The sequence below is a fragment of the Grammomys surdaster genome, unplaced genomic scaffold, assembly GCF_004785775.1.
Source record: "Grammomys surdaster isolate TR1022 unplaced genomic scaffold, NIH_TR_1.0 126248, whole genome shotgun sequence".
NCBI lineage: Eukaryota > Metazoa > Chordata > Mammalia > Rodentia > Muridae > Grammomys > Grammomys surdaster.
Window position 1 is genome coordinate 617,311 of NW_021621048.1, and position 14,112 is coordinate 631,422.

The window sequence follows — 14,112 nt, forward strand, 5'->3', positions numbered from 1 at the left end:
CTCCAAGCCAAGCAAAAGAACAGGCTGAGACAGGCAGGAGACAAACTCCCTAGCCTGATCCTTCTGAGACCCAGCTGAGTTACTGAGACAGGACAGAGGACCAGGGGAAGCATATGGAGGTATGTAACTGCAGAGTGCAGTGCAGTGTGGGAGGAAGAAAGGACCCTCTGCAGGTCCAAATCCTATGTGTTCCTCCCTCCCCAGAGAAAAAGGCCTTAGGATACCCCTGAGGCTCCTCCTTACTGAGAGATACATGTCTGAGGTGCAGATGGCCTGAGAGGCCAAGATATTTGGACTAAGACCTAGGTATGCATTCCACTCTCTCTTCCTTCCACCCAGCACCTGCACCTTCTCCTAAGCCCTAATGGCACATTGGAGTGTTCTCTCACCCACCCCACCCCATCCCCGCCTCCATAGAGTGCTCAGGGAAGTATCTGAGCAAGATAAGAAACCATCAGATAGCCAAGCCCTGGCTAGACTAAGAACCACACCTCCTTCTCCAACCTAGACACTAGCTGTTCTCAGAACTCTACCTCCTCCTAGACCTCCAACTGTTTTTCTCCCTAAGGACCAGGAGTTTGTCTTGCCATTTTATCCTCAACCTCCACTGTAGCACCACTGATAACACAGTGATAACCGTCACTTCCAGGGCCCTAAAGTCCTTCAAAGAACTCGGTAGCTATGTGTGCACATCGGTCCCCAGCACCAGTCTGCCTTGGAAGTAGAATGTACCCTGTAGAAGTTACCCTGTAGAACTTACCATTGTCAAGTCTGCCTGCCACCGAGGAGTTCCCACTTTGTGCCTTTCAGAGTCCAACATACCCAAGCAAAACTATGCCCTCACCATGAGAAATGTCCTCTCTGCCTCTGACACTTCTCAAACAGAACTGGTTGGTGTTCTTTAGGAAATGGGTGTCTCAGAAAAACATTTTTGTGGAGAAAAAGAGGAAACTGAGGCTGCTAGAGAAGGGAGCCAGTCTAGATATCCCAGAGAGTTTAAATTAAAATAGGACTCCTAAACCATAAAAAATAAATAAATAAATATTTTAAAAAACAGCACACTAAAATGCTGAGTTCCACTTCCTCCCCAATTTTCCACATATGGACAACTGAGAATCTGCTGGCTGAGGCTTGAGTGCTTTGCTCATTTTAAAAACCACACAAACACCTCTCCCCTTAGGTTAAACCACTTGTGGCCATCAGACCTCTTGGTGACATTGACTAGAACTTCAGAAATAGGCAGGAAAGCATGAGATGTGCTCTTCTTGAAGTGGATAGGGATTTCTCAGTGCTTCTCTGCTTGCCTAAAAAGCCTGGGAACTCACCAGAGCAAAATTGCTAGAGAACCCCCCTTCCCCCCCATTATTTTTTCAATGTAATTAAATGGCGCCATCTCCTGGACAGTACTAGAGTTACAGAAGACAGAAAAGCAAACAGATTGTTTTCCTCCCAGAAGGCAGGTAGATAAAAAGCCAGTCTTTGTCTGAGCCAGCATAATTGGCAGGCATTCGCAAACCCCATAATATTCCAAGGCCTATGTAACATTAAAAGCACAGCCATGTAAAGATATGGCAGAAATATCTAGTACATAGCTCAGTGGTAGAGTGACATCCTCAAGACCTTGAGTTCAATTCCCGGCAAGAAAGGAACAGCCTGAGGAAGAGTACAGGCGTAATGAACTTTTTGTGAATAAGAATAGGAAGACATGGGTAACAAACAATGGTGTCCTGGGTTCACATCTCCCTCCTGAACTGGATCTATTCTCTATCCTACAACATTCAATACTGAAATATGACCAACCTGCTTCCTAACTGCCAATTTCCACTTCATTTTTCCAAAAACAAGCATCTGGCGACTTGGGCTGCCAGGGGATTAAACCAGATGGAGCCTGGCCAGTGTCCAGGATACAGTTGACACTCAGTAAATATGAATCCCTTTTATGAATCCCTTTCCCTTTCTTAACCGTGGGTCCCTCGCCTGAACTTCTCTTCATAGGTCTGCCCAGAGACTCAGCATCCCCTCTCCCTGAAAGTGGAACAGCATATCTCTTACTTCCTATCTCCCCAGGGTCATGCATGACGAAGTCAGTGAGACCGAGAACATCCGCAAAAACCTGACCATTGAGCGTATGATCGTAGAGGGCTGTGACATCCTCCTTGACACCAGCCAGACCTTCGTGCGCCAAGGTAGGGCGGCTGCTCTGCACCCCACTGAGGGGTCCCTGAGAGGAGGGTGGCACTCAGGTACATCATCAGTGGACTGGCCTGCAACTATGACTGTGTAATCTTCTGGACAGCAGGGGTGCAGAAGCTTGACGTGGAAGCAGAACTTATACACACACACACACACACACACATACACGCAGATACTACTGGTCTTCAGTCACACCAAGTATAAGTCTACTACACAGATTAGCCATGGGCTTTTTGTTGTAAGCTCTGACCTGTCCTTTGGTAGAGACAGATATCGACTGGCCCTGAGAATAGAATTTACCAGAGGTATTGGGAGGGATGCCTGTGCTCAGTGCTTCTCATCGAAATGGGTCTTACCACCTCTGGCTCCTGCCTACCCTGAGGATGGGTCTGGATGGCATAGCCCTGTTGAACTCCTGTTGGATCAGTGACCAAGCCCACTCAGTCAGTCAACAGGTTCTCCAGTGCAGGAGTGAGGATTAAAAGAAAAGAGACGATTAGACAAAATTGTAGCATGACCTCAGCCAGTTCTGAGGCTGAAGGCAGGTTTGTTTAATTCAACTTTTCTTTTAAGCCCTTTTAATTACATGCAAGTATTTAGGTCAGTTCTAGGTTGAGGAACCAACAATACAATAGAAACAAACAGTCAAGGAACAAACAAGGCAATATACAGAGTCCTGTGATCACCCCGTGATCACTCTCATGATCGCTGTTTCTAAGGGCTCATCAGGATGACAAAGTATCTGAGCCTACTTCCTTGTCCTAGCCCACAGTCATATTCAAGCCTGAGGCCTGCTTCTTTGTTCTAGCCCAAGACTTGGATTCCTGACTGAAATTACTTCTCTGTTTTAGCCTAAAAACAGACTCCTGCCTGAACTTACTTCCTTGTCATGGCCCAAAATCAGATTCCTGCCTGAAGCCCATTTCCTTGTCCTTGGCCAATGTCAGATTTCTGCCAAGCAGCCCCAATAGCTCTCCACAGATCAGAGACAGCAAAGCTGTGGTCCATTTGAAAGTCACTTCGTACTGCTGGGAAACTCAGCACTTGCTCATTTGCCCCAGATGGATCTCTGCCCTGCGAATAATCTCCCAGCATCTCCTCCACTCAGGTCTGGCACTCTCTAACTAGTAAATAGCTCTGTTCAAGGCTTACACTGATCTGTACATCAGAATCTGGCCTCTGGGGATGATCTGATATACAATATGTTCCATGGATGGTACTTGCATTTTGCCCCAGGAGGGCCATCTGACGCAGGAAGCCCAGAGGCAGGTCCCAATCTCTATATCTCCCTGAGTTGCACAAGATATGAACTATGTAAGAGGCATTCCCATGAATTCTCTCCCTGAAGAAAACCCTGAAAAAATGCCCCTCCGGGAGTAGACAGTCCCCTCCAAGGCCAAGAAGCTGCCATATCACCCAGGAAAAGCACTTCCTCCTCTGTACTGGAGCAGGACCTGGAGCCCCTCCCAGACCTTCCCACTGTTCAGCCACACAGCCAACACTGACCCTTGCCCCGTGCACACCAGATCCCCGTGGGGCTCCAGGGATCCCAGAGAACAGAGCAAGCCCCACCTTGCAGAAGAAGGCCTGTCACAAATGGACATCTCAGTTGCAGCAGACAAAGAGCAGGGTGGGGAAGTCAGGGGAGAGAGGCTTTCCTAGAGAGGCTAGCCAGTGTGGTCTAGAATGACATTTGCTATAGGACAGAGAGATGAAGACAGAGAGGAGAGGAGCTGGGAGGTAAGCCCAATGCAAACCATGCCAAGGAGGTCTGAGTGCCTGATCCCTGAGAACAGTGAGGACAACAGAAAAGGAACCTATAGAGTAGATGTTGCATGGAACAATCAGAGTAGAGACAGCCAGCTACTCTGTCCAGCAATGCCTTTTTACTGTATTATACTGAGGATCATCACACGCTCAGTCTGGGCTCTGAAGCTAAGTGCCAAAATTAATTGGTGATAACTGCTGTGGCCACAGCTATACAATACATCATGCCAAGACACCAGAACCTGCCGCCAGATCCCCATTTCTTCAGCCTCATTACTCAGTGCTATTTCCAAACCTCAGCCCAGCTCTCCATTTCTTTTAGGGCCCCTTTGCTTGCCACGACTCTGGCCCCTGGCTGGGAGGTTTTGAGACCCTGTATAGAGCCCTCATTTTCTCCACCCTCTGGCTATGAGGCTAAGCTGGAAAGAGTGGCCAGGACATTTGGGCTACCTTGTTCCACAACCACATGTGGCTGTACCTCCACCTCCAAGGCTGGGCCAGAAGGTAGTGTCATCCATGCCATCTGAGGCTAGGCTCAGACCCTCCTCACCACTACCCCCTGTTCCTACAGGCGCCCTCATCCAGGTGCTCACGACAGAAAGGGGCAGGACCAGCAGGGGCCGCCTGGGGTCTCGGTCCATAAAGAAAGAGTATGAGCGCCAGTGTTTCCTGTTCACCAAGCATCTCATCATCTGCACCAGAGGCTCTGGTGAGAAACTGCACCTAATCAAGGTAAGGCCACGGGAGAGGAGCTGCAGGTCCCGGGACTCGGGCACATACAGCTTCCTTCTTTTCTTCAGGGCTGGAGCCTGATGCTAGGGAAGGATGCTGAAGCCCTTTGTTGGGAGTCTGTGGGTATGAGAGCACATACCTGTACACACATAGACACACCCTAGTTAAGCTGAGGGTGGAAATAAGTAGAACACCCCCTGGTATCTTCCCCCGAAGAAATCATGGATCCGAGAAGGTGGTATCAGGCCCCAGAGACTCCCACAGCTAGTCAGAAGTTCTAACCAACCCTTCGAGGCACAAGTATGAGCTTATGATTATGCGAGTGTGTGTGTTTGTTATATTGATAGAGGTGTTGGGGAGAGTGGAGGGTCCCCTCCAGCCAAGGATTAGAGCAACACATAGCATTGTTCTCTGTCATCTCTACGCAAAGGTTCTTAGACAAAACCCTCCTGACTTTCCCAGACACCCACTTCTCTGTCACAAGAGGCCTTCCTAGGTCAGGTGACTCTAGGAAGCTGCTGAACTGTCTTCCCTCTTGTAGCACAAGATCAATGGCCTGGTTTGTCCCAGTAGGTAGAGAGGAATAAGCATCTAGACCCCAGAACCTTTGCTCCTGCTATGTACTCAACTACACACAGCCTTACCTCTTCTTCAGCAGACCCTTCAAGCATGTTCTCTGGGCAAAACACAAGACCCTTTGGGCATGTCCTTTAAGACTTGCTCAAATGCAGCTCTGTGGTAAAGCCTGGGGTTCAAGCCAAAACTACTGCTCCCCAACACTACTCACTGATGGTCTCACTGCTCTGAACCCTAGCTGGCCCCAGCTCTGTCACCCATGTGATCTTGGAAATGTCCTTGTCCTGTGTACATTTCATCAGTCAAACAAAGATCACAGTCCCCACAGAAATAACACATGAGGTAGCTGACAGTGCCTATGAGTTTGCTATGCTGATTATGAGATCCTGTTCCTCTATGCTGCCGTCTCTTCACACACTATGTCTATCCCGTGGAAGCAGACGGGATTTCAGATGTGAACATGCTGTCTTCTGAGAAGGGCCAGAAGGTGCCCTTACTTTAGTGAGAGCATCAGGGAAACCTTCCTTCAGGGACCCGGATGCCTGGTCTGTAACCTCCTGTTGAGGTATTAGATCAAGGACAGGCTTTAGAGAATACACTGCTTATGTTAACATGTCAATAGATTAGCTGGTTGACTGCACAAGGAGTAATTAATTTACAAATATTATACACTCAGGTTCCAATAAACTGTGTGTTAAGAGAGGCTTTCATTAATTGCTAGCTCCAGGTTCTACTCCAGATGTCTCTGTCCAGGTTGGGAGGGTCAGGTCTCCTACCCTTCAGCAGTAGAGTAAGCACAGGCAGGCTGCAGTAGAGACTCGAAGTCAGATCCTTGATCTGAAACTGAAAGTTCCTGTTTTATGTTGGCTTTTATTATTATTATTATTATTATTATTATTATTTGTTTTTGAGTTCTGAAAAGTTAGCCTGGGAGCTGGAGAGGGCTCTGCACTTGCTCTTCTGACGACTCCTTTGGTTCTCAGCATTCATATTAGATGACTCACAGCTGCCCATAACTCCAGCTCCAAAGGATCTGACTTCCTCTTTGGCCTCTATGGGTACCTGTGCACCTGTCACACATACATATGCATGCACGCATGCACACACGCATGCACCCATGCACACACTCATTCACAAATAAATACTCATACTCACACACGAACTAAAAATTTTAAAAATAGTTTTAAAGGGTAGCCTGCTTGCAAAGAACACATGATCAAAGCACTGGCCAAATTCTAGCACTACTGTGTACCAGGCAAACATCAAACAAATCATGTGACCTCACTAAACCTGTATCCTCATCTCCATAATGAATATAAAAATATTTCCCAGATAGGGTTGGAGAGATAGCTCAGTGGCTAAGAACATTGACTACCCAACTAGAGGTCTAGAGTTCAAGTCCCAGTAACCACATGGTGGCTCACAACCATCTATAATGGGATCTGATGCCCTCTTCTGGTGTGTCTGAAGACAGTGACAGTGTACTCATATACATAAAATAAATCCCAGGAATGCTAAGGGAGTACCAGGTGCCTGGTACAATAAATTCTCAATAAATTTAACAGTCACTGTACATTCTATGATAATAAGCCTGTCATATTACAAACAATAAGGCCTCCAATATAATGATTACCATGACCAGTCCCTATCCCAAGTGTTTTAGCATATTTAATTCCTAGAGCACCTATGAGGCAGACACTGTCACTTTCCCAGTTCACAAATAAGATAAAGGAAGTAAAATAAGCCAGTAAGAGAATTCCAGCTTGGGTGTAGCTTGGTGGTAGAGTGCTTGCCTAGCGTGCAGAAAGCCCTGCGTTCTAACCTCAGCATTACAAGTGAATGAGAAAGTATCAGATCTTCAGGGGCTTCCAGGATTGTCAAGTCCCGTGAAATCATAGGGCAAGGTTACTGTTCAAAAGTCCTGGGAACTTTGAAAGGCCATCAGGGAAGGAAGCAAGAAGCAGGTGCCAGGGCCTGGGAATCCCCTTGGATTCTGTCCTCACAAGCAGAAGCCTATATATAACACGAGACCATAATGATCCAAGCAAGTAGTTAAAAATAAATTCTGAGTTTTGTAACAACAACAACAAAAAAAAGTGGGCAGCCTGCCCAGTATTTCATGTATAGATCGGTCACGTGGCTGGCTCTATATTAACATCCGTTCTTGGAAAATAAACACTGTCTCACAGATGTGGGTCAGGAGGTCAGAAGCGGCTTAGAAGTGGTCTTGGCTCAGGGCTCTAGTTTGCAATAGCAACATTTGCCAGGCTCAAAAACCTTACCCAACCAAGATGGTTCATTCGAGGAACTGCCAGCTGGAGGCCTCAACTCCTCACCTCTCCCTCCCCACAGCATAGCACCCACTCCCCCTGTGAGGGAGCAGGCACAAGGCTGCAGTTCCCAGAGCCCCACTTCCCAGAGCTGTGCCTTAGCTGTCATTTGGCTCTTTTCATTCAATGCTGGTAACAGCCCAGCCCACACCTAAGAGGAAAGGAATTATTCTTCCACGTTGAAAAGGAGGTGTCAAAGAGTCTGTGGATAGGAGGACTGCCACCAGAGTCTCTTTTCACTACTGTGTCAAAGTGAGAGGCTCCACCAGCAAGGTATCCCTGGAAATAGTAAATGAGTTGCTGACCTAGGGCTGGGATGAGTCCCTGGAGGCTTTTTCTCAGGACTCCACCAATAGCTGACCCGGTGACTTGAACAGAGACTTAACCTCTCTGACTTCATTTCTTAATCTATAAAATTGAGTTAGCAATACATATAATGGACCCATAAACCTGACCTGTTTCACCATCGGTAACATGAAGGAATTGGCCAAGAACAGAGGATTTCACATTTTTATAGATTTGGGGCTAAGAAGTAATTCTCAGAGATGCTGATGGGGCAAGAGGAAGCCAAACCAGATAGATTCTGTCCACAGCTTGACCTCAGCCTTCTTCAGGGGTGGTCTACCTGAGAAAATCTCATTTCACCCACCTCCAAGGGCTTTGTAGAGGAAGCCAACATACTTTGCTTGCAAAGCAAACTGCCTACTCAGCATATGAGACATACATACACATCTGTGGATGTGTGGCTGGTTGGTGTAGAGACTCTTCCAACCCTGATCCTTTGGGACCCCTACTCTAGCATGTGGACTCCTGATCCAAAGTAGTGCCTACTTCTCTTTTTCAGAACGGAGTCATATCCCTCATCAACTGCAGCTTACTGGATGAACAAGAAACCAGGAAAGATGAAGGTAAGTGTCCAAGCTACTAATTTGTTTGAACACTCATACAGGATCTTGAATGCATGTGCACACATGCTCATTCAGCAATGCTGGAGCTCAGGGAAAGCAGATGCTCAAATATGATGGCCCCTGACTCAGATGCAAAAAAAAAAAAAAAAAAAATAGAGGGAACAACCTAGACCAGGTGGTTCTCACAATTGTGTGCCCTTAGAGAGAAGATTTTGAACTCAGTCTTTCCAGTAAACAGCTCTCAAGAGTTCCAGGGCCTAGCATGTGTCGTGTCCTGGATTTGATCCCTGGCACTGAAAAGAACAAAGATAAAGAGAGTTGGAGATCAGTAGTAATAAAATACCAGGCATTTACTTTCACATCGGCCAAACTGGATGTTCAGCCCTGTCCAGAAGAGTTTCAGATGTCAATGTTACTTGTCCCATGTGTTAGCCAGAGGGCTGGGTTGTGAGACCCATCTGACCCTGGCATAGCTGTGTCCCTGCTAGTAGACTTAGCTGAATCCTGGCTCAGAATCCATTGGTGTAGTGAAGGCAGAAGGTGTACTACTTAGTGGTTCAGACTCTGAATCAAGAATCTGTGTACCTATAAATTACTTGTGCATGCCAGATCTTCAGTTTCTTCCTTTTTGAAATGGTGACTCTCACTCAGCCAAAATCATAAATCACTATTCTAAAAGGAGCAGCTAAGTAGCCTGGTGTCCCACCTGAGCCTCTACTGGTACATGAGTTAGGGACCAGAGAACCTTATCCAGCTCACAAAAATCCACACTCACTCTGCTAACTTCATATTTTGTCACTGAAAAAGCCAGAGCAGCTGTACAAGAGGTAGAACATTTGGACTTTAAGATCGTGGTGGAGCCAAAGGAGTCCCCGTCCTTCACGATCACCCTGGTGGCCTCAACCCCGCAGGAGAAGGCAGCGTGGGTCAGTGACATTATGCAGGTGAGCAGCATTACTTGTCCCTCAGAGCACATTGTCCCTTCATATTTGGCCTGGTGAGGAGTCTGGATGGTCAGAGCACAGCTGAATTGTTCTACTAGAAAAGACCAGAGCTGTCTAGGTCCATGGAGGCTGACCCAGCCAATGAGTACCATTTGCAGTATGGCAGTAAACCCTTAAGACTGCCAGGCTCTGTTCCACACTCCCCAGACCCGTGAATGGCGAGAGTGTCTGCATTCCAGTCTAATCTCCACGTCCTTATATGCACACACACAAAGTCTTGGCACTACCATCTATGGAGTTTTGATGTGGCAGAAGAGAGCTCCACAGCCCTGAGACACCCGGGCACCTACTCCAGTTAGTCAGGACAGCCTGCCGAGGTCCAAGACAGCATCTGTGTACTAGAGAAAGATAAAGTTTTGTCCTTTGTCTATTGCAAGCAGTAGAGTTGTTCTCCTGGCTCTATTTAACCATTAATCAGGAAACATTGGCTTTTCCTGAAAAGTCAACAGCCCAAGATAATTGGGGCACTGGAAGTACGAGAGGTTCAAAGTTGAATCTAGTTACGGGGCTGTCAGCAGCTCCTGGCTTGGGCTCCAGAAAAAGGGGTAGTGTTACACCCCTCCAAGGCAAGAGCCTGGTCCTAGAGTTTTCCATCGGTGGCCATGCTTTCTGAAGAGCTGGGTGGAGGGGTTAGGTGAGCAGCTGACATCAGGAAAGACAACTATGGCTGGCTTTCCTCCCTTTGTCTTGGGGACTTGGGGAGGAGCCCTGTGCCTACAGGACACTGGAAGGGCAGGGTACTCACTATACCAAAAAGGCTACTCTCACCAGCTCCCTGCCTTCTTACCTCTGTGTCCTGCTTCAAAGCAGGGTTCAATCTCCAGCACTGAGGAGAAAAAAAGAAAAAAAATTGGAAGAAACTTCCAGATGAAGAGAAATAGTAAAACACCAGGGATCTGTTTTCATATTGTGTAATTCTAAATTAAACTGAATGCCCAGGCAGTCCATAAAAGCTGCAGACATCAACATTGCTTGGTTCCTGGGACATCAGCTGCTAGGCCTTCTGGCAACTCACCTCTCTTGAATCCACAGAGGACCAAGGCACAGTGGGATTATATATAGTGCAAATTCTTTTGAGTTGCATGCCAAAACAAAAACAAAAAACAAAACTACCAAGTTCTAGAGAAAATGGAGAGATCAAACCTGTTTCCTGTCCCCAGTCAGGCACAGCTATCAAAGGCTGGCTACTCACCTCTAGGGATCCACAGGGATCTTTGCCCTCTAACAACATTGCTGATGCCCATGAGTATGGGCCACCCTGCCCCTTCCCTTCAAGAACCATCCTGGCAGCTTACAGAGGACCTCTCCATAGCACTCTGACTGGAGCTGCTGGTAGAATGAGCTCGAAAGAAAGTCGGAGTGGTTGGTAGAGAAGTCGAGCTGGTAAACACAAATGACAGGAACCTTTCCCTGTATGCTACTTCCTCTGCTCACCTGGCTTTTACATGGGGACTGGGCCTGGGGCACCTGCCACCCACTATGGCTGTTTCCACTTTCCAGTGACCTTAGTGCTGGCCTCCACTAGCTCACAACCTCAAGGCCATAAGATTCTGTGATATGTACAGAGCTCCCCCTCAAGGGATTTAAGAGGAATCCCCTCCACAGCAGAAATGTTAAGTACAAGGCCAGGAGGTAAAAGGAGGCAGCCCCTTCCCCCCGCTCCTCCAGGATTAACCTTCTGAATTTGGTTGGTTTTTAATTTTGTTTGAAGACAGTCTTACTATGCAGCCCAGGCTTGTCTCAAACTTGTGATCTTCCTGAGTTGTGATCAACCTCCTAAGTGCCAGATTACAGACATGGAGCACTTCACTAGGCATAAAAGATGTTATCTTTCAGTGTTATTTGGGAAGGCTCTTCTTATTCAAAGGACAACTGGGCTTTTGAATTTTTTCAGAGAGTGGATAAATATCCCACCATCATCCCTGCTGCCAGCTTGCATCACACCCTTTCACTTCCCAGGGCACTCCCCACATATAGACTGGAAATGTAGGACCAAAACCACCTCCAGCATTGGAGCATTGGCACTTGGGGGATGGGCACAGGACACATGTACTCTACACACTCTAGTACAGAAGCTCACTAGGCAGCTTCCCAGAGAGCACAGATCACTGTGGGGCAACCTCATCCTTGACACCGGTTTCAAAGGGTGCAGCAGAGTGGCCACAGTCTTATGCATCTGCTTGGCAAACACCCTGGTAAAAAATGATGCCATTAAACCCATCTGTGCAGATAAGGAAACAAACTCAGGAAAGTCAAGTCAATCCCCCAAGGTCACTTGACTTCCAAAATTTGAATGATGCTGTGTTGGCCTCGCCATTTCTTAGACAGTTGCCTTGAAACCTGAGCACCCTGTGATCAGGCTTCGAGTGATCCAGGTAGGTCTGGCTTCCAGTCTGGAGAATGGGTTCTGAGCCTAGGATCCTCTCTGTTTCCAGTGCGTGGATAATATCCGCTGCAATGAGCTCATCACGAATGCCTTTGAAGAAGTTTCCAAAGTCTCCGTGCCGCAGATGATCAAGTAAGTGCCCTTCACCCGTCTGCACTCCAGAAACCAAGCATCACTCAGACACTAGAACCTGGACAGGGCCAGTCCCTGGAACTGGGAACATGCTGGTGTTTGTGATGGAGTCCATTTCATGATGTCTGTTTGAATGGATCCTTTAATGTCATTGCTTTTATACATGTTAAATTTTGAGGTTATTTTGTCATTGTCATTAGTGGTGGTGGAGGGTTTTGTTTGGTTGGGTTTGTTTTATTTTGAGGCCACATTTCTCTGTATAGCATTGACTATACTGGAGCCCATTTTGTAGACCAGACGGACCTCCAACTCTAAGGTCCTCCCACCCCTGCGTGTGCCTCCGGAGTACTGGGATTAAAAGTGTGCACCACCACCATCCATCTAGCTAGGTTTTCTTTTTAAAGAAATTTTTATTTGCATGTTGGATTTCTTTATATTGGGCTTTTTAGAAATATAATATTTGGAATGAAAATCTCACTGATTGGTTTCTAAGGATTTTTCTTCTCGCTACAAAACAAACACATAGAACATTTCAAAAAGACATAAAAATCTAATTGCAGGGTGCAGCTACACAGCCAGGGCATCTGTGTGAACAGTCCTTCGGGATAAGGGAAACAGCATCCTGCTGGACAGTTTTTCCAGTCCCTGCCCCCATGTAACATAGCTTCTGTAAACTTCCTGAGATATCTTTCCTCAAGTGGCTCTCACCTCCTTCTTTCCTTTCCTCCTCCTTCTTCTTCTTTCCCCTACCCTGCAACAATTTGGCTGTCTGGCTTCCATCTTGACCTCTGAGTCCTAAGTCTGATGATGTCACTGGGTCCCTCCCAGGACACCATTGCCTCCTGGATTGTGCCTAGATGACTATGGCTGGCCTCTCTGTTATTTCCAGTGAGTGCCCTGGAACAGTATATACCACAGGAATTGTATCTAAAGGATACCAGACTCCCTTTGTTGACACTTGCCACCAAGATACAGGCAAGCACCTAATAAGCCTACTGTGTGCTGCTGTTATATATCTTCACAGTGAAAAGTCACTCTGCGCATTTAGAAATTAATAGCATGTTAACTGGTTCTGCTAATACGCAAAAGGGAATAAGCTTTCAACAGACTTGACCAGCCTGTATATGCCTTTGGCTTATTAATTCCAAATACACTATCACTCTTAAACTTCTTTAGATCCCAATTGCAGAGTTACACTTGGAACAATTTAAACAGAGACAGGAGACTACAAATCCAGCCACATGGACAGATGGGAGATTTACACAGAGAAGATGTTGCCACAGTTATTTCTCAAATACACTAGTGTTGTTCTTTTTGAATAGTTGCTATCTGGGGCCATCTTGTCCACCTGGCAGAACTATGTTTTATGATATACCAGGTCTTAATGACAGTGGTCACCCTGAGTTTCCTCTTGAGTTGCCTCTTAGAAGCATGGTCTTTGATATGGGAAAGGGCCTAATGGCTAGTTGTAAGTTAAGGGGGTGTGGTTTGAATGTTCTTGGCCCACAGAGTGGCACTATTTGGAGGTGTGGCCTTGTTGGGGTGGGTGTGGCCTTGTTAGAGGAAGTGTGTCACTGTGGGTGTGAGTTTAAGACCCTCATTCTAACTGCCTGGAAGACGGCCCCAATTAAATATTGTCCTTATGAAAGTTGCCTTAGTCATAGTCATGGTGTCTGTTCACAGCAGTAAAATCCTAACTAAGACAGAAGTTGGGACCAGGGTCTGGGATATTGTTGTAATAGGCCTGACCATGCTTTTGTTTGGAAGAATATGGATTTGGGGACTTTGGATTTGGAAAGCAGAGGAATGCTTTAAGTGGGGCTATTCTAGTAGGAATGTGGAAGACTGTGCAGACCTGGCCCAAGTAGTTTCAGTGAAAAAGAATTTCAGTGGGTGACCAAGAGACTGTTTTGTGGTATTTTGGTGAATAATGTGGCTACTTCTGCCCTTCTCTGAAGAGTCTACCCAAGTCTAAGGTAAAGAGATTTATATTAATTCCATTGATTAAGGAAAGTCTCAAGAAAGCCCAGCAGAGACTTTGTTCTCTGGTTTAGTCTTATGAAGATCATTTTATTGAAAAGGAG

At 46.6% G+C, this 14,112-nt stretch overlaps 1 protein-coding gene across 3 annotated transcripts in view; it reads left to right on the plus strand.

Moving 5' to 3' along the window:
- Rasgrf1 (Ras protein specific guanine nucleotide releasing factor 1) overlaps window positions 1–14,112 on the plus strand; it is a 109,437-nt gene that overhangs the window by 48,648 nt on the left and 46,677 nt on the right. For all 3 annotated transcript variants that reach the window (XM_028758949.1, XM_028758951.1, XM_028758950.1), the window contains 5 exons: window positions 2,068–2,186; window positions 4,532–4,692; window positions 8,443–8,506; window positions 9,314–9,450; window positions 11,946–12,028. In XM_028758949.1, the coding sequence (XP_028614782.1) occupies window positions 2,068–2,186; window positions 4,532–4,692; window positions 8,443–8,506; window positions 9,314–9,450; window positions 11,946–12,028 (564 nt within the window). The remainder of the gene's footprint in view (window positions 1–2,067; window positions 2,187–4,531; window positions 4,693–8,442; window positions 8,507–9,313; window positions 9,451–11,945; window positions 12,029–14,112) is intronic.